The sequence below is a fragment of the Drosophila nasuta genome, chromosome 3 (genome assembly GCF_023558535.2).
Source record: "Drosophila nasuta strain 15112-1781.00 chromosome 3, ASM2355853v1, whole genome shotgun sequence".
In the NCBI taxonomy this organism is placed as follows: domain Eukaryota; kingdom Metazoa; phylum Arthropoda; class Insecta; order Diptera; family Drosophilidae; genus Drosophila; species Drosophila nasuta.
In genome coordinates, this window is record NC_083457.1 from 15,740,827 (window position 1) to 15,766,112 (window position 25,286).

Below are 25,286 nucleotides of genomic sequence, written 5' to 3' on the forward strand. Positions count from 1 at the left end.
ATTATTCCATATGTTGAATTAAATTTGTATGCCAAATTGATCATTGAATAGTATACAAGGTGAATTAAATATAGAATTAATTAATAAACTCTAATCCCTTATTCTTCAAACATTTTATAAATCAAGTTACAACACGAAAATTACCGAAAAAATAAAATGTATTTCGAAATGTATGGCTGTTTTTAAAATAATATACCCCATATGCAATCAATCACTGGTCATCAGAGATGAACAATCAACTGCGTCAAAGCGTTGTCATTAAACATGTTGTATGTTGGGGGCAGCACGTATACGCCACATTGGCTGCTCTGCTGACTGCTGCATAAATGAGGTGTATGGCACAAGGGGGCGGGTCGAAAGGGTAATGTAGTGAAAAGTGGGGCTTGCATTGAATGAGTCAAAGTATTATGTGTACTTATGTTTTGCACTTTTGGTGTGAATAAAATACAACGATAATTTGCTTGGATTTGTAATTGAAAACCCAAAACAGGAAATTGTTGAAATTGTTTCATATGAATTTCCACGAATTTCGTGAGATGTCAATAGCCGATCGAATAGGTTTAAACTATATACATACATACATATGTATGTATACAATCTTGTATGTTAATGCGTTTTAAATTAATTGCTTAAGTGGGCGTTTGATTCGGTTATTGGTCTTTGAACTAGGCCAGCTTAAAGCTCGAATTACAATACAATTATTACGAATTTACAATATTATTGCAAAAAAAAAAACAAAATATAGTTTTCACTCATGACGCATTCGGTTCTCATGGTGTGACAATGCTTTGAGTATTCCAATTCTGGTTTAAAGATATGCTTAGGTTTTATTTTTGTGAAATTCTAAACGCCAAATTGTAGATAACTATGAATTTACGGAATTAAGACAAAATGAATAAGTATTAGTAATCAAAAAACAATGTTAGAGCACTCGAATTTAATTCTAGAAATTCTGTTAAAAATGTGTCATTATTTTTTTTCAAGAAACTGAATATTTGTGGTGGTAATTAGTTTGTTTTGAAAAGAGTTGAAAAATAAATTAATGTTAATATATAATATTATAACTAATAATAATAAGTTCAAATTATATTTGCAGTTTTTAATTTAAAATTCAAAGCTAAAGCTAAAATTGAAAAATATACAAATTATATATTTTTAAATTCTCGAAATTCTTTTTTTTCATAAAAATGTTCCTCAAGATTCTAAGTATTTCTTTTTAATATTCCTTACTATAACATATTTTAATGTCTATATTCTTAAATTTTAATTAAAGGAACGCTATTTTTCAGCTGTTTCTAGCCAACTAGAAAAGTTGAGTGTTCACGACTATGAGATACCCATTGCCTATTTTGAATACAAAATATACCAATTATACCGAATTGATATACCATAAAATACTAAAAATACAACAAATGATTTATATCAAATGTTATGTTTGGTATATTTATATAGTGCAACATTCAAAATATACCATAGAGTGCAAAATATACCAAATTGTCAGATGTGTTAGGATTAATAGTATAATTAATTTTCACCCTATGTTCAATTTAAATTGTGAGAATTTATATATGTATAGGAAAAATAAAAGAGAACTTTCTCCCATAAAGAAAAAGTTGAGTGTGCACGACTATGAGATACCCATTACCTGTTGTGAATAAAAAATATACCAATTATACCGAATTGATATACCAAAAAATACTACAAAATATAGCGATTGATTTATACCAAATGCTATGTTCGGTATATTTATATAGTGTAACATTCAAAATATACCACAAAGTGCAAAATATACCAAATTGTTAGACCGACATCGCTATATCATCTTGGTTGATGACGCTGATGAAGAATATATATACGTTATGGGATCGGAATTGCCTGCTACAAAGGCAAGAAAATTAGGAGTAAGAGTATAATTAATTTTCAGCCTATGTTCAATTTAAATTGTCAATATTTATGTATATAAAATATACAAAAAATAAAAGAGAACTTCTTCCCATAACACAAGAATTCATTTTGTTGTATATACGCTTCCCATAGGGTAGAATTAATTACACTCTTAATCCCAACTTCCCTACTATCTATAAAATAATCAACAGCTTATCTATTTAAGAAGCGATGCTCAATCAAGCGTGCGATATATTTAGTTATGCTAAGTGATTTGTTGTTACCTATTTTTGTAGCCCGATTACCATGCTCGTTTCACATGTAAAGCCAACAACCCTATAAACAAAGCAGGGAAGCGTAATTACCCAACCGAATTCGATTGCCATCGATCAATTAAATTATCATTTAGTTGGATTTAAAAAATAGGTAAATGACTGATGGCATTTGCCACACACAAAATAGATGCCAAAATGTGGCTGAAGTTAGTGCAAGTTCTACTCGGATTTCTCATGTTGTCTGACATTGCGGTAAGTGATCGGAATTGTTTAGGAAAAACGAATAATCGAATGAATTTTTCTCGCAGAATGGACGTCTGCTGAAGTTCACGAATGTGAAGTGCATGGATCTGCCAACAAATGCGGGAATTACGAAGTACGAATATTGCCGCCTGAAGGTTGTTAGACGGAATCATGTAGAACTCTCTCTTAAAGTTGGATTGCTTAAATTACCCATCACAAATTTAACCACAAGGCTTCAATGTTTTCAACGCAGTGATGGATATCGTCCTTTTATGTATAATGTTCTCTTTGATTTCTGCAAATTGATGGGCGCTCGACGATATCATATTTCATTCGAGAGATTTATATTTGATACCATACGCAAGTACAGTAACTTTAATCATAGTTGTCCTTGGAATGAGGTGCGTTGAAGTTTTAGTATTTCTTTTTACGCGTTGACTTATTCTTTAATTCCTTTTTTCAGGACTATATGAGCGTGGAGAAGTTTGCTCTAGACTTTACCAAGGTGAATATGCCGGTTCCGGCGGGAGTTTATCGCCTTGACTTTACTTTCTACTCCTATGGCCGACCATTGACATTGACGCAAGTTTTCTTTGAGAAAATAGAATAATGTGGAGCGATCTCGAAACTAGTTGTTTTTTTTTTCTTATGCACTGCAAACCGATCGTATTCGGTGGGTTTCAGAATAATCGAATGGAAATGAATGCCAATTCATGACTGTATATTTCATCATGTATTTGAGCACGCGTTCATCTGTTCTCCATAATAATTGTCTGGGCAAGTTAAAGCCAATCAAGTCAATAAACAATTACTGCTCCCTTACTGAACTGATCTAACGATCTTACGTGCTGATGTGAGAGGCCTGCTCGAATAAAGGGGCCGGAGTCACAGTGGCGCAAAAACTATTTAGAGTGCTGTGAAAAATTTTTCATATCAATTTCGTTAAGGTATTCATTAAATAAATAAATTATTTAAGTATATTTGCTTGAAATACATTTTATTTATAGAAGAGCATATTTACAAATTTAAAAAAAGAAACAATTAAAAACTGTTTTCCCAAAAATTACACAATTAATTCAAAAATAATTATTAACAAATGCATATTTTTAAAAAATTTCATAGTCATTTGTTTTATAATTTTGTAAATAAGAATTATAAAAAAATTCATAACAAATATATATTCAAAATAATTTTGTAAATATTACAAAAATATTATTGATCTAATAATTTGCTGTTGTACCTTGATAGTAACTATATAATTTGATTATTTTCAAAGAGAGTACATTTACTTATAAAGAATTATTAACAAATGTATTTTTTTTAAATATTTGAAAATAATTTTGTAAATAGTACAAAAATATTATCGATCTAATAATTTGGTGTTGAGCCTTGATAGTAAATATATATATACATACAATAATTTGATTATTTTCAAAGACAGTAAAAGAATTATTAACAAATGTATATTTTTAAAATAGTTCATAATCATATTGTTTTATTATTTTTTATTACAAAAATAGAATATTCAAAGAAATATTTTCAATTGAAAATTGGCAAAGTTATTCAGCTAGTTTGATCACACTTTGCAGTTGAGAAAATATTTAATGCGTCATTCCAACAAGTGGTTAAAAAGGGGGAGGTGAGGAAGAAGAAAAAAAGTCGATTTCAAATTGTGCTGACAGTCGTATTGGGTCACTTGGGCCAGACAAATGGAGGGTGTGTCGCCGTTTAGCATCTTTTGCGTTATGCAAAGCGACAGAATGCAGCAGACGATTAAAAGCGGGTTAATTAAAAACTTGCATTGTCAGGCCATAAAAACTAGCGAAATGAAACTGAAATGAAACGTGACAAATGACGTGATAGCGGCCAGACACAGAACTCCGAAGCCATCAGGTGATTTGCATACACATTGTGCAATGGACAAAAGTAAAGTAAACCAAATGCGCTCCCTTACTGAAGCTGCTTGCTATGGCACGCAGAAGTTGCAATCATGCTAACAGCAGCTGCTTGCTGTGCTAATTGAAAGTTCAAATGCACTTTAAGCAAAAACAATCCAAAATTAATAAATAATATGTACTTTGGCAGAAATGCGCTCATTTTTAGAGAAATTAGTGTATTATTTAGCACATACTTAACAGTAACAAACAAACTCATCGAACTTCGAATATTTTTTTGCAGCGTAGTATTCAAATTGATTCGCATTGAAGGGCAACGAAATCGAGTATGGAAAAAATACCAGTTCTCGAAAATGGCATGTGAAATATGTAAGACAAGTCGGCTGATACGACCAGACAGATATAAATAGATAGATATATGCAATTAAAATTCCGGTTTGAAACACCTGACTAAACGCCAATGAACTGGGCCTAATGCAATTCAGACCCAGAGCCAGCGAAGCAACCAGCCAGACGACAAGATATGCAAATATGCGACGCTTCTGCTCTCAGTCTCACTTTCCCCTTCTCTGTCTGCGACTTATGTAACTCTGACGCGACGCTCTAAGCTTTTAAGTTCAAGGTTAAAGCGTAGACAGGTTGACGCGCGCGGTTAAGAGGAGGAGGCGAGGAATCACTTCAGTCGATCGTCTAAAATTAGTGCTATTTGCTGTTTGACAATTTTCACACTTGTGACACGCGGCTCGTTTGCATTCATTTATTTTCATTTCGATAACTACGTCTTTATCGATGCAAATATCGGTCACATGCAGTCGGTCTCTCCCTCCCACTTTGCGTTTCTCTTTCGCATTGATTTGTCGGCTGACACCGATCAACAGTTGCTTGTGATTGCGAGTACACCATATATCACGTTGCACGATTTGCCATGCCTACCACCCACCCACCGACTGCTTCCAACGCTTCCACTATGTATTAAACAACTCGTTTTCGAGTTCGTTGTTGCTGTTCTCGTCTTCTGCTTTATCGTTTTGCTGTAACGGTCTTGTTTACGTGACGTCACGCACGGGGGCCTGTCTTGTGCGCCAGTGAACAACGAACGGGCCCCCAAACCGGCTCGCCATTTTGCTCTTATAAAAGCTCTTCGCCTCTCTCCCTCTCTGTGGCTCTTGAATGCATCAATCAAAGAGATGCAGCAAAGAGAGCGCAAAAAGCTTTATTGCAGATGCACTGCACATTTTCGTATCTTGAATTGGACTGCAATGGAAGATTGTCGCAATGGAGGAAATCTACTAAATAACGTTACAAATTTGTAAGAGGATTTCGCTTTTTGTCACAATTGACATTCAGTTGTGGAAAGTTACACATGTGACCAAAACACAGGTGTGAATATTATTAACTGACTGTTAACTGCTGTTTACAATGCAGTTACAAAGTCGAATGCGACTATATTAAACTTAATTAACTAACAATACTGCACAATTTTAGGTAATTTCCATTCTCAACAACAGATTGTGTAAAACATATGCTATAATTATGGGTTTTAAAACTCCAATTAAGTTTTGCATAAGTTAAGTGATCATCGCCGGTGATTTTTCTCATTAATGCATTATTTATAAGGGCAGCTGCACTCTCTTCAAAATTCATTTGAGCGAGCATCGATTATACATGAAAGTTCAACAAAATATTGGCAAAAAAAAACGAAATGCTTGTGATCAATTTGAGGGCAATGGGGAAGCAAAATTCTACTACATATTTTTGGCAATGTGCCTCTCAACAAGAAGGAGAGCGAAAGACAGAGACGAAGCCAGGCAATTCTGGCGTATTCCACTTGTAGGTCGACAAACGGTGAACGATCCCAAGCAGAGAGAGAGAGTGAGCAGCTGAGGCCAAAGGCACTAAGCAAGCAAAGACAATTGAAAGAGAACAAGCAACAAGCAACAACAACAGCAACACTAACCATTGCAAACTTGAAATGACTTTTAGCCCATCAACGAAGACAGCGTGTGTGTGTGTGTGAGAGGCAAGAGACATGAGTGAGAGCGAGTGCAAACTGCATGCAAGGTACAAACAGATCCACGAGTGTCTCAGGGAGGAGCAGAAGGAGAAGGAAGACCACGAGATGATTCTTCTTTGCATCCCCAACAAGTGACGCGTTCAACAAATGAATGGAAAATTTCGATTTTCGTTTCACTTTTGCCTTTTACATTTGTATTTCTAAATGTTTGCACTTCTTCTGCTTGTATACATACAGCGTGTGTGAGAAGAGTGTAGAATGTGTTGTGCGTTGTGTGTGCGTGTGTGCGTGTGTTTGCTGTGGTAAATTTCCATTAAAAATTTCCACTCGATTTAAATTTAGGACTTCACGCAACTTCACTTTAAACATGGCACACGAGTTTTGAAGTCAGCATCAACATTTTACTTTAACTTTCAGCTGCATGTGATCATTTCGAAGAAGAGACGATCTTAAGTTCTTCTATGGAATTTGTGCATGAATAAGTAAGATAAAAACGGGAAAGATACTCTGATTTTTATACTTTACACTTAATACCTAAAACAAAAAAATATATAATCAAATCAAATCAACTCCAATGAAGTTAAATCAAATAAATATATACAAAAAATAAATTATATTAAATTAAATGAAATATTACAAAATGGTATAAATCGAATTAAAAATAAATGTACATACTACAAAAAAAGTTTTATTTTATATATTAGTTAAGTTTAGTTTTGTTTTCGTAAATCGGAAAATAATTTTCTGCTTCTACTTGAACTCTTTAAGCAATACTCTTTAAATAGTATAGATATAATTTTCACATTATTCGCTTTAAAAATTATAAAAAGCATTATTCCAGAAAATGAAATCTCTTAGTAAACTTATTTAGAAGCAATAAGTGCCGGTCATAATGTTATTTCTCCGGATTGTTACGAGAGACACAACACCTGATAATCCCTGTGATAACAGAATGCATAACAATATCGTAATATCGGTATCTCATCCCGTCGACCTTGCGACGACTGCTTACAAAACTGGATCTAAATCAGGGGAGACTGCAACTCTGGTTGTAGCTGGATTTTATGGATTTCGGTTTGTTGTTGTCTGCTCTTTTGGCACACTTTACATAAGCAGTGCGCCGAAGCACGTGTAACTCGTAACCGTATGCAAATAATGCATTGTATCATCCCACCAAAGGGTGTCCGATTAATGCCAAGTCAAGCACTGTGGACTCCAGGTGCCAGGCCAGGTGAACTAGCGATAAGCCATCAGTGAACAGTCAAAACAGCAGTTGTAAGCTGAGAGAGCGAATATCTGGCAGCCAGAAAAATGAGTGTTTATCTGATAGCATTGGCAGTACTTAAAAAAAAAATAACACTTGTCACATCAAAACAAATGCTTTATATGGCTACAAGAATTATTATACGGTGCTCTTCCTGCATGAATGGCATTCTTTTGAAAATTAATGTTTGATGTGGTTGAAAAGTCAAAATAGCAAACTAAAAAAAAAAGGGTTTCTCAATTTAAATTTCTAACTTCATAGTTAAACATTTGGGATATTTTAAAAACTATTTTCTTTTAGTACTTAAAAAAAAAAAATGATTTATTTATACCCTTAGGGTTGAAAGGTATTATAGCTTTATGCCTCTATGAAATGTATGTAACGGGGAGAATGAGGCATCTCCACCCCTATAAAGTATAAATAAATATAAATCGGATACAAATTTTACAAGTTTTATAAGAAATTTTTTTGTTTGGGTAAGTTATTTTGGTACTATATAAATAAACTAAATATGTGATATCTTTTATGATATATTATATGATTATATGATATACTATTTTCTTAATTACTTTACTTTCATACTTGTTAGTTATAATTAATCAATAAGGATATTTTGAAAACCAACTGTGACTAAATTTACTCTTCAAATTATTTTTTTAAAGCAAAAAATTTATTTTTTTTAAGAAATCTATAATATATTAATTAACACAATAACCAAATATTAAGAAAATTATATATTATACCCAAGTATTAAATAAATTATAAATATTATAAAGAATTTCAATAAATGGATTTTAAAGAAACACACTACATTAAAAAAAGAGCCTTAATAATCTTATCAAAAGAGTTCAATCAAATAGTTATGCAATATTCCGTCTACCACAAATCCACATTCTAGACTTCAATCGATTCTTGTGGCCATTGCAACTATTATCAGTATATTTTATCAATCATATCATATCGAAAGTGTTAATTTGAGGTAGGGAAACTTCACAGCGAGTGCAGTAATAAGTAATCTATAAAAAGCACTAAGATTACTTGTTGCTATTTAGATATGACAGCACATCGTTTGATTACTGACACTCTCTCGACAACGGCGATCCACGTGAGTTGCTCGACGGACTCGTGTCGTGGGTGTATGCAAATATTGACTAGGTGCAATTATTCGAATAGCGGCTAACTAAGTGAACTCGCCGTGCACATTGCTCACTGTTTACGTGGCGTATACGTGTTGTCGATAAACCAATCGCTGCAATCTTTATATTTGTTATTATTATTCTTAGTTAGTCACACTTTTTAAATTAGTAAACAATTTCATAGAAAAATCTCTGACGAAAGGTAAACAAAACAAAACAAAAATGTATTGCATATAAATTCACTTTATAAATAAAATTCCAATACGCGCAAAGTAACAAAAATAGTTGCAATATTCGCATTGTGAGTGAATGAATGTCATTTGTAATGTCGTGCAATTGTTGTACTATAATTGCCAATGACTTTAAGCTTTAACTATAGCAGTAGCTATGAATAAATTACCTCAAGTTAATCTGTAACTATAACTGTAACTATTACAAAATTGCGGACGAACAGAGCAGCTCCCATCTAACAGTTTGTCTATCATAAAGCAGCAGCAACGTAATCTAATAGTTATTGTTGTTTGCCACACGCAATTGTTATTTAATTTGACATTTCATTGCGTGTGTAAGGCGCACAATATTATTAAAATAAATTTTCAAAAAGAGTGTATAGATAAAAGAAAACTGAGCAAAAAAAGTTACATGCCCCGGGTGAGGCTCGAACTCACGACCTTAAGATTATGAGACTTACGCGCTGCCTACTGCGCCACCGAGGCCATGTTCTAAGCGACAGCCGTTTGCTTACTTCAATCAGCTGCCACGTGGCGCAATTGTTTCGTTTTAAAATGAAGCGCACTTTTGCGTTTGTTTTTTTTTTTTTGCAATTGTATTTGCATTTGAATTTTGATTTTGAGTTTGCCATTCTGCTTTGATTTTATTTAGTCAATTAGACGCAGGACATGACACATTTTTGCACGTATTTAAGAAAGCTCTGGAAAATAACTAAAGGGCATTGTAAATAGTTTATGCAAACATTGATTAATGTCAATTACCAAGTTGGCAAAATATAAAAACAACAATAGAGTAATATCAATTAGAATATCAGTTGAGTTCGGTTCCATCTTGACAACATCAATCATGCGACTTTGTTTAATTGTCACTAGTATTCAATCAATTTTTATTGCGTATAGGAAAAGTACTACACAAATTCTTAAATATCAAACTTACAGAGCATACGACTTTTTATTGAATTAAATTTACTACGAACTATGCATTTATTATACTTTTTTTTGTGTTGTTGTTGTTGTTCAATGAAATACTGATCCAATCGGACGGGTTTTGCGAAATAAATGACGAAATGCTAAAAGATCGCAAAGGAATGTCTAAAAATATACCACAAGCTGCTTGAATCCTAAATACCAATTCCGAAGGCAATGGAAATTGGGTGAACGACGCATAGATACTCTATATGTTAAGAGTGTGTAAAGTGAAAACTGCTGCCAGCTGCTGTAGAACTGCATATACCCAGTTGTTGCATACGGGGTATAACCAGTTAGACAATTACCATTTTAAATTATATTAATATATGCATAGACATCTGTATGCGTCTAAGCGCGTATGTGTAGTATGCATGTGGCTAATTAACAAAGTGCCGCCGATCGACGTAAAGCTTTTATTAGCGCTAGACGACGGCAACGGCGACGACTTTGCGCCGACAACTTTGAACTGGTCAGCGTGCGAGACGTGAGACTTTGACCTTGAATGAAGGGCGCTGGTTTTGTGCCATTTAGCCATAATTACCTGAATGAACCAATGCTTCTATTGCCTGCATAGAAAGTAAACTACTGACTACAAATATGTACATATGTACATAAATTGACGTATATATACATAGATACATATGTCGGCAACACAACAAAATGTTTACTTTAAAAATAGCAACCACAAAAACTAAAAAATCTAAAAACTTTTCTCGTTAGAAGAGAGCTTGCGCAATCTCTCTCTGCGTCATACAATCGATGTTGATGAGAGCTTTTTTTACTGGGGGCAAACCGTTCAGCCATTGTGACTTCAAAGTTTAAAGTACGTTTTTGCACAAAAATATTTGAATCGCAGTCGTCATCGTCACCCAAGTATTATAAATATTTTTATGGACGTGCTATCAGATTTTGCTAGCTAGTTGCAGTCGAAAGTTCAGATAAGCAAAAAAAGTTGGCCTAGTATCGAACACTTAATCACCTAATCATCTAATCTGCAAAAATATTTTAATGCACTGGAATAGACAAGCAAGTCATGCTAGCTTTACACAGTTAAAAGGGAATAAAAATGGCAGCGTATGCGTGAGTGTGTGAATGTGCTTGTGGCTGTGTGCTAGCACATTCTACATGTGTGTTAGTTGGAGGCTCGTCAGTCGTCACAAAGCTCGCACGTCATACAAACCGCCATCATTACACATGTATGTAGATCTGCACACATATACATACATATTTATGTATATGTGTATATTTTCAACTTGTGTGCCAAAATGGGCCCACGTTCAAAATAAAACCAAAAACAAACATACACATATATGTACATACCTACATAGATATGTACATATATGTACGTATATAATATGTATATGTAGATGGCGCGTGAGCGGGTGAGCGGCGCAATGTCCGGCATCACATGCTTTAGTTAATTTTTGTTGTTTTTGCTTTTATTTGTAGCATTTCGAATGCGCTAAATTTAGCATTTTTGGCTTAATTACAAAAGAGAGAGTATGTACATATAGATCGTGAGAGCAATTGGCGCTCGCGTGCATGCATGAGTGTGTGTGTGTGTGTGTAAAGAGTGAGAGAGAAAGAGAGCGCTTCACATAATCTCTCTCGTCTATGTACGTGACATTTGTTATTGGAGCTGGCGGAAAATGTGGGCAACTTTTATCGCTTAGCAATTGAAATGAGTGTGCCACTGATTGCGAGCTCCAAACATCAATTCGATAAAATAATAATGATTTCTTTTAATTTGTTTTAATTTGCGCGTGCTTTTTCGGTCGATGTCCGGAAGCGGGAAAGCCAAAGGCGTCAGCTGGCTATCAGCGTTAATTAGCGCGTGTTCTGTATCTGTCACACACAATAAGAATTTAGTTATTGCATATGTGGTACACATAAATACATATGTATGTATTTCAAGTATGTCTTTTCAGGCCAAGTCAACAGACAAAGTCAAACAAGAAATTTGCTGACGCAAGAAACGGCAATTGCATCAGCTTTTTTGGGCAATACGTGCGCCTGCGCATGTGTCGTTGTATTTGTCGACTGCAACTCTTTTTCACTCTCTCTCTCTCCCTCTGTCGCTCTTTCCTAGAGTACCATGCATGTAAAAGTCACGCGAGAACCTTTGTCTGTCCCATTCTTGCCCATTACATCTCATAGTCGTGCTATGCTGTGCTGTTCTTTACTCTCTCAGCACTACATACAGCATTCTTGCGCTGCCTCTGTGGCGACTGGCAGCAACGTTGGCAGCAGCGTTGGCAGCGTTTGTCACTTGGGGGCTCGTCTGCGTCTTTTGCGGTTGTATGAATTTCGCTTGTTTCTTTCTGCTTAATTCGCTCTAAAAATAGCTCTAAGCAAGCAACGATAACTCCACACTCCACTTCACACTGCGATACGCTTTCTGTTTTTTTTTTGTTTCATGTTAGCGTCGCTACTTAGAACAGTGACAAGTGTTTTTTTTTTTTATTCGATCGTCATCATGAAAGTCTGATGTGTAAATTAATATCAAATCGAAAACAACAATTTATGAAATTCTTTATCTGGATGAATATTCTAGTAATTTTTATAAATTCCCAAAAGATAACACTATTAATAACACAGCTATTTTATATGTACATTTATGGCTTTTTAGTGCTTCTAAACTAGAATCTTTTCAAATTTACTTTATGTTATCAAAAAAGGGGAAAAAAGATTTTTTTGTAAACCTCTTTATCGACCCATTAACTTCATCTTTACCTATGCGAAGCAATTCAGCGTGTACTCAAGTTCATTGCACTTTCGTTTTTGCGTTTTTTTCGCAATACTTCACACACAACTCTTTATTTGCTCACATTTTAGTTCCCTACTTATCGAGCACATGCCTCTGTAGTGCTCTCCATATTCCTCGAACTGTTTTCGGGTTGGTCGCTAAACAAGTTTTGCGCTGAAATGACTCGTGACGGTGACTCGTGTTTGACCTCCCCTAGTGCCCAAATTTAAAAACAAAACAAAAGACGGGCATGTGTATTAGCCCATGATCGTTTCTTTTCATTTTCGACTGTACAGTGAAGCCTTGAGAGATGGCAAATACACGGTAATTATTGAGCAGATTGATTGAAGCTCAAGCCAAAGCCGAGGGCAAATGACGGTCGACGCCTAAGATGCCAAATGCTGAAAGACAATAAGATGCTAGACAGCTAAATACCGTAGTTTTCATTTTATTAAACCCGTTCAAGTAAAGTTGCACTAATTAGGAATATTCCTACTCATTAAAGACGAATTGTATTAGTCAGTTGACTGACGTAAAACTTTGGTATATCATTGAAATATTTGTATGAAACAATTGTTCCTAAAAGAGTGATATCTATGTGAAATAAACAAGTTTACTACTAAGAGCATTTTATTATACACCTGTTTGCAAATTTTATGGGTAAATTGCAGAGCAAACGGGTATATTCATGGCATGTAGACGCATCAATAAATATATTTAAAATTTTTGTTGTTAATCATACTACAAAAAAATTGTTACCTATTCATTGAGAACTTTATGGAATTAATTAGAATTTCATTATGCCATTTTAAAAATTTGAGAATGTCATTTAAAAAAAACCTGAATATTAAAAAAGTTTCGAGTTTTTTTAACTTGATACAATAACTTATTCCTAGTAGAAATTTTGCATTTATTTAGTATTAGATTTAGTCATTAAAATTCTAGTCTAACAGTGTAAATAATCAAATAAATAATTCTGAATTGAATTTACATTTGCTAAATCATAAAAACTTGATAGACTTGATTATTAATGTGCATGATACAGGGTATGTGGTATGTTGAGTACGCAGATATCATGATTAAAAACTTTCCGTTAATCGCTATGTCGCACACACACATTCAGATATTTGCGCAGCTTTTGCATGTGAGTGTGTGAGTGCTCAGACACTCATGGTTTTTAAACTGAAACAGCAGTTTGCAATTGTGCGTACTCATTGAGAGTATGAAATAGAGAGACGAGCCCCTCCGCTATTGGGGGCACGATTCGCAGCGAAAATATACAAACAAAACTAGTAGCCAACTGGAGCCATAATAATTATTTGTCTTTTGGGGAGAAAACAAAACCAAAAAAAAAATTTGATTAGATTGGGACGATGTGAGCTGTGTCAGGCGCAAAAACAAAAAAAAAAACGAGGCAATGAAGAAGTGCCACGCAAATGTGCTCCAAGGCTGCAAAATTTGCACGCGCCCTCAAAGTCAATTTAATAAACTTCAATTGAAAATATGTGTAAATAAAAATCAATTGGCGTTGCAAAACGCAACGCACACAGGCATCACAATTGGCTCGCCATTAACATCAGCCACAGCGGCCAAAACAAATCAATAAAAATATAATGCCTCTTTTTTGCTGCTGTTGGTGCCACTGTGACGCGTCACGTCGTCCAAGAAATGCCCATAATGCGTCATAAAGCAGCGCAGCATCCAATCTATGCTTACACATAGACAGCGACAGCGACGCGACGTCTCAGCTGCGCCGGCGCGCCAAGCGAGCGACAACAACAACTTGAACACCTTTAACTTTGCTCTACACTTTTCATCATCTAATGGTTGGCGTCGTCATCACACACACTAGCAAAGATATAACTACAAGTGTATTGGCGCCGCACTTCATTCATGTCTTCTTGGCGGCCTTCATACTATAGGCGCTCTCCAAAATCTCTCCCAATAGCATATCCACATCTTGCCCACATTCAACACACATGTGAAGAGTGCGCACACAGTGAGAGAGTGTAGCGCTCTCATACTCATGCCGTATTGCTTGCCGTGAAAAAAGCTCGAACGAGCTTCTCAATTGGTTGGTGCTATATAAACTTCGCGCGTTCCAACATCGTGTTCAGTGCCACATTAGTGGATATCAAAGTAGTTTGTTATAAGGTAAATAAAAAATGTATAGCGATAAGTGGAATGCCCAAACTACACGTTCAAAATTTTCAATTTCAATATTTAAAATAAATATAATTTTTTACTAAATATATTAAAAAAATGTTTCAAAAATTATTTCGGTTAACCACTGTGCTAGTTATTTTAGAACAGTTTTCATAGCGCTACAAGTTCCGGTCGTAGCCTTATCGAGTTTTGTGTATCGCGCTGATTTCTTCAAATGTATGCAAACAAACAAAAAAATACCATGAAACTATAATAAAACTTGTAAAAAGTCTGTGGCGTGTCTGGTATATAAATTTATGCGAATTTTTCGTTGTATAAATTTATAATACATAAAAAAAAGCAGTGCAACTGGACACAAAGTCTTAAGTTATTTAATGCATTAGTTTTACGTAATTTGTGTGTTTGGCAAAAAGTGCTGTAAAAACTACAACAATAATAACAACAAAAGTACAATAGACAAAAACCCACATCAAGGCTAAAAGAAACTATAAGCAAAACAAGAAATAAATGAGAGAATTCGCAAAAATTGTCGACAACATTTTTGAGAACGCGCGACCGTGAAAAATTGTTAAATTTAGAATTTGTTTTTATCGCAACTACAACAACGCAGATAGTTTAGATACGTTTGTACGTATAGTGAGAAAATCGAGAAAAATCGAGTACAACAATAATTGCAATTTTCAAATACGCAAAAATGAAAAATTCTGAGCATTAACCGTTTGAGAAATCGGACCAGAGACCAGACGAACGTGGGCGTCATTAATTGGACGAAATTAAAATACGTGCATGCTTAAATATAATATGTACTTATAATAAGTTAAATTGTCTGATTGTAAGAAGCCGCAGGCTGCGGCGCGTCTTTATTAATTAAGAGCAACAAACGCAACCAAAAATGGAAAAAGGTTCATTTATAAATAAATGCCCAAACACGAACTTCAAAATTCGCAACGTTGCACTGTTGACAGCAACAAGTTGCATTGTTCAAGTGTGAGTGAGTGCGAGAGTGTGTGATATTGACAGCACGTGAGCACATTGTAAGAGAATCTTGACGTCTGAGAAGAGCATGCAATGGGTGCTGAGCTTAAGAGAGCGTCACAGCCAGAGAGAGAGCGAAAGTTAAGCACGATGCGTCGCTTTGTGTGCATGAGTATATGTGTATTTGTATACGTATGTATTATAGTTTCTGCATATTATCGTAGGTACGTAGATCATTAAGTGATAGGCCGCCTGCCCCCAAAAACAATTGTATTTATGTATGTATGTATGTGTGTTTGTGGAAGTAGATATCAAGTATGAATCACTTGACAGACAGTCCACAAAAAGTATACACTAGCTGCGTTCAAGGTCATTTGCACAACTTTTGCCGCAATTGCAAATGCAGCAAAGGCTTCCTTCCTTTTCCCTCCTGTAGAAAAGCTCCTAACAAAGTTATGTCAGCAGAGCAATAGAAAAGCGCACCAAATAAGTAAATGGGCACAGCCACAGAGGCGACAACGTTGTTGTTGTTAGCAGCGCTGTCGACGTCATGGCGGCGCCCACGCGCCCCGGTTTTTGTTTTTGTTTTTTTTTGTTAGCATCACAATCATCACATGACGCAGGAGCAAAAGTCAAGGAATGAGCGCAGAAAGCCATCAACCGCAATTCTTTCAATTCTTTTTCTGTTTATTTTCTACACATTTCTTTCTTTTTTGTGTCCCACAAAAAAGATCATAAATTATTTTTGGCCAATAAAAATAACACGTAGCGAAATATTTGTGTGGAAAATTTTAAAACCAAAACAACACTTCTTTTTGCGCTCTTTTTGCACTCTCAAAACGGAAAAAGGCGCCAACAGTGGACGACAAAAATGTTGACACAAGTGCTTATAAATACTATTTTTGTTGTTTATAGCACAAAATGTGAAAAAAAGAAAACGACACTAAAAATGTGTCAAAATTAGCAGGGCTTATGTTTAGCTAATCTACGAGAAAAATTATTAAAAAAATCATATACATATATTTTTTTGAGAAAACTTTTCGACAGCTGTCTGCAAACCAAAAAAATAAGAGAAGGCAATTTATTGTGTACAGTAGGTGTCAGCAGTAAACATACAGGTGTCAGTAAAGTGCGAAAATGAAATATGAGCAATTCTTTTTGGCTCAATTTTTGACAGTTGTTTGTTGTGGGCGCTAACTTTTGCGCTTGACTGTTGCACAGTGTCACGGGTTTTTATCAAGGACTCTTAGACCCATTTAGAAAATCATATTTCACGCGAATATATTTTTATAAATATGTATCAGTGATATACATAACATACATATATATATTTTTAGAAAAGTGGGTGTGCTTGCTACATATATATATCTATTAGTTAGAATGTTGTATGCACGGGGGCTCGCACTATCAAAGAGCAAATAGCACAAAACACGATAAGAAGCAGACATCAGCCGACATTAATGGCACTACGTGGTAGACAATATTTAACTGATTAGTTCAAGTGGGCAAAAAACTTTCGATGGAGGAGTCCAAGTGCATATGTGCTAAAAATAAGCACTACTACTAAGTACAACTATGTATTATTATTAGACACTCTAATTGAATTTGATTCTCCATCTCCTCTCTCTTTTGCAGCAAAGACAAAATCCAAATATACAAACTCACACACACACACTCTGAGACCTTGTTTACAATTTACATAAATCAACAAGGAGAGAAAAGAAAGAAGAAAACAATTTTACAAAGAATCAATTACAAAAAAAGGCAGTTTGCCCCAAGGTAAAAAAGAAGCAGACAAAATACCAACAAGTTCAAGTTCAGCATTCAGCTGCTACTGATAAGATGAGTGGACGTGACAATCGAGGCGCCAGCGGCGGCGGCGGCGGCGGAGGAGGAGGAGGAAGTGGCAGTGGTGGGGGACACCATCATCATCATCAGCCGCTGAGCAGCGCCATGGGCAAGCTTAAGGAAAAACTAACCAGAGCAGGTGTAAGTATTACTAATTAGTAATTAATTAAAGTGATTCTCAGCTTAAAGATGTAGATACTTTTTCATCTTTGAGATTGCTGTTGAGCTGTTGCCACACAACTACATACATACGTCAAGCAATTAGAGATTATGAGATTAGTTTTAAAAACCTCTGCGAATTTTACGACTGCGATCGTAAAATTATTATTCACACTTGCGATTATGAATGAAGCTCACATGCATAAACTTTAATTATATTTTATATTGAAATTATTCATTTGACTAACTGGGGAAAAACGCCTATAAAATTAATTAAGACTCTAAATTTTATAGAGAAATTTGAAATTTAGTAAATTAAAGTTTTTTAGCCTACTAAGATTTATTTTGGAATTTTACTAAAGGGACTATATTATAATAATATTTATTTAAGGCTTAGTGCTTAGTATCTTCAAATTGAACTCATCTGAATATGATTTAGATATTTGAACTTTTAAATTTATTTTCAAAAAACTTTAAATTGTGAAGATTTTACTAGAGTAAATATGTTATAATAATAGTATCTTCAAATTAAGCTGATAGAAATATGATTTAAATATTGTTATTTTCAAATTAATTTTTGAGGAACTTTTAAATGTCAAGATTGTGTTCTACTCAATGTGACTTCGATCTATTAATGATGATCTAACGATCTTTTAAATCTTTGTAATGTAATTGTTAATGATAATGTAATAATGAAAATTGCAACTTGAAAGATAATGCAAAAATGTTTAAAAAAAACTATACTTGGTCAGTGGAAGTTTAGATGTTAAGAAAGAGAATTTTTTACTTAAGATTGAAGTCATGTAACATTCTAAAGTAGATATTTTATAGTTCTCAAGAATTTAAAATAGGGAACTCAAGTCATTCCTTAGCTGTTAGACCCAACCAGGATTAGAGTAAATTCAGATTAATGTAGATGAAAGCGAAAACGAATCGCGAGATAAGAGGTACGAAGCATGCTGGAATAATGAGTCTTCAATCTCGAATCTCGAATGTCGAATCATGAATCTTGAATCTTGAGTCGGGGGTTAATATTTGGCTTTGACCAGCAGCTCTCAAGAACAGTTCGATTGAGTGGAAATAAGGTCTGTATATAATCTCTTGCCGGGACTTTGAATTCATTGATTCGCAATAGCGAACAGTGTTGTGTGTGTGGCAGCAGCAGCAAAAAAAAAGAAAAGAAAATAATAAACTTTCGGTATTAATCGAGTTTGTGTGTTTTAACAATTGTGCAGGAGGAGCTGGGCTATCATCGTGTGGAGAGCAATCTTTCAACATCGAATACGGGCACAAGCCTCGACACAATATTGCCAGAGGATCCGTTTCCGTTCCCACAAGCGGCGCCACAGCGGCATCCACAGCAACAACAACAGCAGCAACCACAGCAACAGCAACACCAACAGCTGAGACTGTTGCACGACGTAGACGACGAGACGCCGCTATCTTTTCGTCCTTTGGTCGATGACGACGACATCAACGAGCCGCCACAGCTGCAGACGCATACACAGCAATCACAGCAGCAACAATATCAACAACAACAACAACAACAGCTACAGCAGCAATCACAACGTGGCACATTGCGTGGCAGCGGCAGCTTGGAGTTGACACCGTTGCCGCCACCGCCAACATCGTTGGAGCCACATCGTGATCGCCAGCAACGGGGGAGGCGAGGAGCTGCAACGCAGCAAGCAATCCCTTAAGGGATCACGTGTGTCCTTTGAGAAGCAGGGCAGCAAGCCGACATCAGCGGCAGCTGCAGCAGCCGAGAGCAGTGACGAGGATAGCTTCGAGGATAAGCGCATTGGCTTCCAGCAGCAGAAGGCGACGAGTGTCGATCACAAGGGCATACTCAAGGACCTCAAGCACATCTTGGCCAGCGACAATCGTCGGCAGTTTCAGGCCAAGAAGCACGTTTCCCTCGACATTAAGGGCACTCGGTTTCTCGAGGATCTGCTCAAGGACTCGTCATCCGAGGAGGAATTTCACAAGACACGTCGCGAGTTCCAGGGTCGCAAGCATCAGAGTCTCGATCCGCGTGTCACATTCAAGCTCGACAAAGTATTACAAGGCTCCAGTACCGACAGCGACGAGGAAGGCGACGACGCCGAGCACAAACGTTTGATCCATCGTCCCAAGGATATTACGAAACCGGTCATCATTGACCTGAAGGATCTGGATACCGAGAGTGACGAGGATTTCCTCAGCTCGCGACAGAACTTCCAGCAACAGCGCTCCATCAGCACAGATTCACGCAAGAGGTGAGTGTCCATTCATCCTCCCCTTTGCTCTATTTACTATTTATCCCCCCCTTTAAATATAGTGTGTGTGTCTAAAGTGACGCAATTGCTCCACTTGTTGTGGCTGCGACGCAATTTGTCAATTCGTTGTTCGCTTTGATTAATTTGTATTTCTTTTTGTGTGTGTCTCGTTTTTTTTTTCGGTTACGCAGCCGTCGACTGTACGAGATGGACGACATGGGCAACAAGCGGGGGCGACAACATCCGGCACGCGGTGCCATTTGTCCGTCAGATCACCGAGGATGGCAAACCCAAGCTCGAGGTCTACAGGCCCACCACGAATCCCATCTTTATTTGGACCCAGGTAGGTCAAACTAGAGAAAGTGCTTAGTTAAAGTGAACGTGGTTTATGCGATGAAGCTTAACGCGAAAAAGCAGCACATTAGTTGGCTTAGTTAAATAGTTCACGATTTTTAATATTCAATTCAAAGCAAAGTAAGCAAATGGTATAATTCAAAGAAATTCCATTCATGTTTAATAGTTTAAATACTACAATTGGTTGACTCAGCTAATCATGAATTGACTTTTGCTTAGTTCTCTTGAGTACAGTCCGCTTGCCAGATAACTGTTGTTATGTTATATGTTGATAATGCCTATATACTATAGGTATTCTTTACTCATCAATGTGACAATCGACTTTCCCGTGAACTTTTGCTTGATAACTTCGAAGAATATATATGTTTATAATGGCGTGAAACATATAGCTTATCATGAAATGGGTTTTTTTTTTGCTTTAGCATCATTGATGGATTATCAACATATTTGTACAGTTAATACTTAACCAATTATTGATAATGCAAAAATACTATAGGTATTCTTTACTCATCAATATAAATCAATAAGTTCGAATTTGTTGGTCTGAGTAGGTTCTTAAGAACATATAAGTTACGTTTATAATGACTTTAGAGCATCGTTTATACGATGAAGTTTATCATGAACTCAAACTTAAAACATCGTTTAACATTTGATGACTTTAGAACATCGTTTATGCGATGAAGCTTATCATGAACTCAAACTTCGAACATCGTTTAGCATTATTGTCATTAGCTTGTGCGTAGTATGTTTAGTAGTTAAAGTATTATAGTTATTAATGGCTCATGACGTAGCCTGCAGCAATTGATCGCCATTTACATGGCATAAACATTGTAGCTACCATTGCTGTTGTTGCTGGCTCGCAGCTATTGTTGGCTCGTTAAGGATTGCGACGACTGCGAATGAGAATTCAGACTGTTGCTAAACTGGCGCCTCCAACTGAATGTGAGATGTGTGAGCACATGCGTAGCGCGTGGGCACCGAGAGAGGGGGCGTAGAGCGGAGAGCAGAGAGAGGGAGGCGTGTCATGGGGTCTGGCCTTATGAATGGCATTAATATTGCCATAAAGCATTCAAGCGCGCACTCGCAATTCATATACTGTGTATACATATGTGTGAGTGTGCTTTGCCCGCAATTTAGAGCGACTCGAGCGCGTGTCCGGGCTATTTTCGCACGCCCAGATTAGACCTACCTCCTCCCTCGTCCCTCCCAGCCAACCCCAACCCCTAATCCGGTTAATTGAAATTGAAACTGAAATAACGCCAGAGTTAAGTTGAGGTTTATGCGCAGACTAAAAATACACAAGCAGCGCTCCTCAATAACTGATAGATTGACCCATCAATCCAAATGCAAAATGTAAAATGAACTGCAACAGTTCGTCAGTCCGTCAGTGCTTCAATCAGTCAATCATCTCGACTGTGCTCCAACCCAGGGTCAAACAGCAAACAGCTTAGTTGCACTTGGCAAAGCGAACGTAAATCGACTGGAGCTCTCTCCGCGAACAAAACTCAAACGCATTCGCCAACAGCGTGAACTCTTCTCGCATTGATAAGACTAAGCAAACAGACTAAGTTCAAATCCAACGATCGATAGTGTCGCATAAATCCGTGATGTCTCTCGTACGTGATCGGGCATCAAATCACAGCTAAAGATCTCACTGAGCGTAGCCTATAACAGTTTTATTAGCTGACGACAAAATCGATTGTTCGCCGTTGCAGTTTCAGTTGCAGTTTAGTTTTTGTCTGTTCAAGTGCAGTGCAAATATCAAGCGTAGTCAGTCAAAAGTCGCAAGTGAAAGGCGGAATCGTGAAACAAGGTTGCACATTCAACAGAAAGTAGAGTAGAAAATCGCCTAATCATGAAGATCCTGATGCGCGCGGACACTCATGTGTCCTTCTCGGTGCCCGTCGATGAGCCCAAAGCCAAGTGCACTTACTCCCAGGTTCGAGGTTCACTTTGACAGCTTCCAAAATCGCTTCCCAAACTTAAAGGATTTTTAACGAAAATACATTTCTTTGTCTCTCGCTTTCAGGTGCTCGCTGCCTTGAGCGTCTCGATGGGCTCGCTGGTCGTGGGCTTTGCCAGCTCTTACACCTCGCCAGCTCTTGTCTCCATGACCAACCCCAATATCACCTCCTTTACGGTCACGCCGCAAGCGGTAAGTGAGAGCTCCTCAAAGGAAACAACAGCAGGAAATTAATCAATATTCCTTCACTTTGTTGCAGGCTTCTTGGGTGGGCGGAATTATGCCACTGGCTGGCTTGATGGGCGGCATCTCGGGCGGTCCCTTCATCGAGTATCTGGGCAGACGCAACACCATTCTGGCCACCGCGGTGCCCTTCATCATCTCCTGGCTGCTCATCGCCTGTGCCGTCAATGTGGCCATGGTGCTCTGCGGTCGCTTCCTCGCCGGTTTCTGTGTGGGCATTGCTTCGCTGTCGTTGCCCGTCTATCTGGGTGAAACGGTGCAACCCGAGGTCCGAGGCACGTTGGGTTTGCTGCCCACGGCATTCGGTAACATTGGCATCCTTGTCGGTTTTGTTGCGGGCACCTATATGGATTGGTCAATGCTGGCGTTCTTGGGTTCTGCTCTTCCGGTTCCCTTCCTCCTGCTGATGTTCCTCATCCCGGAGACGCCGCGTTGGTATGTGAGCCGTGGACGCGAGGAGCGTGCACGCAAAGCGCTTATTTGGCTGCGTGGCAAGGAGGCCGATGTGGAGCCGGAGCTGAAGGGTTTGATGCGCTCCCAGGCGGATGCGGATCGTCAGGCGACGCAGAACACGATGTTGGAGCTGCTGAAGCGCAGCAATCTGAAACCGTTGTCCATCTCGTTGGGTCTGATGTTCTTCCAGCAGTTGAGCGGCATCAATGCGGTCATCTTCTATACGGTGCAAATCTTCAAGGATGCCGGCTCCACCATCGATGGCAATTTATGCACCATCATTGTGGGCATTGTCAACTTCATCGCCACGTTTATTGCCACTCTGCTGATCGATCGTGCCGGACGCAAAGTAAGTTTACCGCATTCTCAAGCGTAACTTTTATCTGTATATTAATTTTATGCTTTCTTCCTCTTAGATTTTGCTGTATGTCTCCAATGTGGCCATGATCCTGACCCTGTTTGTGCTGGGCGGCTTCTTCTATTGCAAATCCACGGGCATGGACACCTCAGAATTCGGTTGGTTGCCGCTGAGCTGCTTTGTCGTCTATATACTTGGCTTCTCGCTGGGCTTTGGTCCCATTCCCTGGCTGATGATGGGTGAGATTCTGCCCGCCAAGATCCGAGGATCGGCGGCCAGTGTGGCCACCGCATTCAACTGGTCCTGTACATTCGTGGTGACCAAGTCCTTCCAGGATATGATAGGTAAGGCATTAATCCCCATAAATATTCCCCTTAATACCTGACTAACTTGTTCCTTGATTTTGTGCAGATTTTATGGGCGCTCATGGCGCTTTCTGGATGTTCGGCGCCATCTGCTTCGTTGGCCTGTTCTTTGTGATAATCTATGTGCCCGAAACGCAAGGCAAAAGCCTGGAGGACATTGAGCGCAAGATGATGGGACGTGTCCGACGCATGTCGTCGGTGGCTAACATCAAGCCGCTGTCCTTCAACATGTAAATGGGGACAAAGAACAGCCATCAAACAGCAACAAAAAGAAGGATCTTTGAAGCGATCAAACCAAATATTAGACTAGTGCCCTAGTGCTTAAGTACAACGATAATGTTGACACGATAGCTAATGCAGTTATCGCCAGAGTTATCGATAGTTAGAGCTATTCATTGTATACTACAAAAAAAAAGAAGAAAAAACTAAACTAAGAAACAAAAAGATATACAGATATACATATACAAATTATGGCCGAAATATGCCAATTGCAAAAGTAGACGAGCAACAAGAATTTCCTTTATTGTTATTATAGTTAATATTATTATTATTATTATTATATTGTTATGATTATTGTAATTATTATTTTAATCGTTAAGATCGATTGTAAATTATGAGTTTAGCACTAATTATGAATTGAATTTATCGCTGTAGACAAATGACATTGTGTCCTAGTTAAGTAAAAGAAAAAGAAATCTATCAAAAGGCCAAATCTGTAAAGTGCCCCACTTAGAACCCACCACAAAAATCAATGCGAATGTGTAAGAATGAGGCAGAGAAAGAGCTATTCAATTGGCCATTCGAATAATATGTATGAATCTTAAAATTCACAATATCACTCGCAGCAGCTGCAAACAAAAATTGTACATGAATATTGTAAATTAATTTTATGAATATACAAACAAACACTAAACAACAAAAAATACAAAATCACAAATACAGTTTACTTTCAATTATTTCCACTTTTCCCCCTTTAGACAACGCCTCTGTCTCTCAGCTATTTGCATGCGACCTTCCAGAATGCATTTCACAGTTCCACAATGCAAATACGTGAACATTATATTAAAATTTATGGTCTCGAAAATATATAAGTAAGGTACGTAATCAGCTAACTGTTCCTATGTTCTATTTGCATGTTTCAAAGCAAAGTTAAACGATTTCATATTGACTCTCAAACGCACACAATTGCAGTTTGGGGAAGACAAAGCCCTGGTGTTGAATATAGATTACGGATCAGGGTCTTATCACCCAGCCGGGCCATAAATGTAAGCAAATGAAAGACGCAGTTATTGCCCGAATGCACTGATTATGCACTCACCAGCTCCAATCTACTATGAAATGCATAAACATCGTTATTCAATTCATAGAGTAGCCTCTATATTTATTTTTGGAATGCCCAGCTAACTATTACTATAGCAGATAAGAATCTACCTGTTTGATTGCATAAAGCTCAAACCGGGAATATAGGTCAAAGGGAATGTACGTCAT

General features: G+C 37.2%; 3 protein-coding genes and 1 non-coding gene across 4 annotated transcripts in view; 2 read left to right on the top strand and 2 right to left on the bottom strand.

Moving 5' to 3' along the window:
* The window catches only part of LOC132792274 (RING-box protein 2), a 29,220-nt gene that overhangs the window by 1,953 nt on the left and 1,981 nt on the right, over positions 1–25,286 (bottom strand). The gene's annotated exons all lie outside the window — the stretch shown is intronic.
* On the top strand, positions 2,355–3,012 carry LOC132792551 (uncharacterized). Its single transcript, XM_060801974.1, has 3 exons — positions 2,355–2,411; positions 2,468–2,803; positions 2,866–3,012. Exons 1-3 carry the CDS (start codon positions 2,355–2,357, stop codon positions 3,010–3,012), a joined length of 540 nt encoding a protein of 179 aa, XP_060657957.1.
* On the bottom strand, positions 9,355–9,427 carry Trnam-cau (transfer RNA methionine (anticodon CAU)). The gene has a single exon. It is a non-coding gene; the product is annotated as a tRNA-Met (tRNA).
* LOC132792269 (facilitated trehalose transporter Tret1) lies at positions 14,726–24,739 on the top strand. The gene is given in 10 exon segments (XM_060801558.1): positions 14,726–14,810; positions 17,433–17,786; positions 19,040–19,467; positions 19,469–20,062; positions 20,254–20,293; positions 20,295–20,405; positions 22,446–22,571; positions 22,639–23,424; positions 23,492–23,777; positions 23,845–24,739. Coding segments are annotated over 9 exon segments (2,706 nt in total). The 5' UTR covers positions 14,726–14,810; positions 17,433–17,639; the 3' UTR covers positions 24,033–24,739.

What these genes read in the sequence shown, in the direction of transcription:
- LOC132792551 (XM_060801974.1), top strand. Translation starts at nt 2,355, where the DNA reads ATGTGGCTGAAGTTAGTGCAAGTTCTACTCGGATTTCTCATGTTGTCT. An exon ending in TCATGTTGTCTGACATTGCG is followed by an intron (nt 2,412 to 2,467) that starts GTAAGTGATCGG and finishes TTTTTCTCGCAG; the next exon opens with AATGGACGTCTGCTGAAGTT. An exon ending in ATAGTTGTCCTTGGAATGAG is followed by an intron (nt 2,804 to 2,865) that starts GTGCGTTGAAGT and finishes TCCTTTTTTCAG; the next exon opens with GACTATATGAGCGTGGAGAA.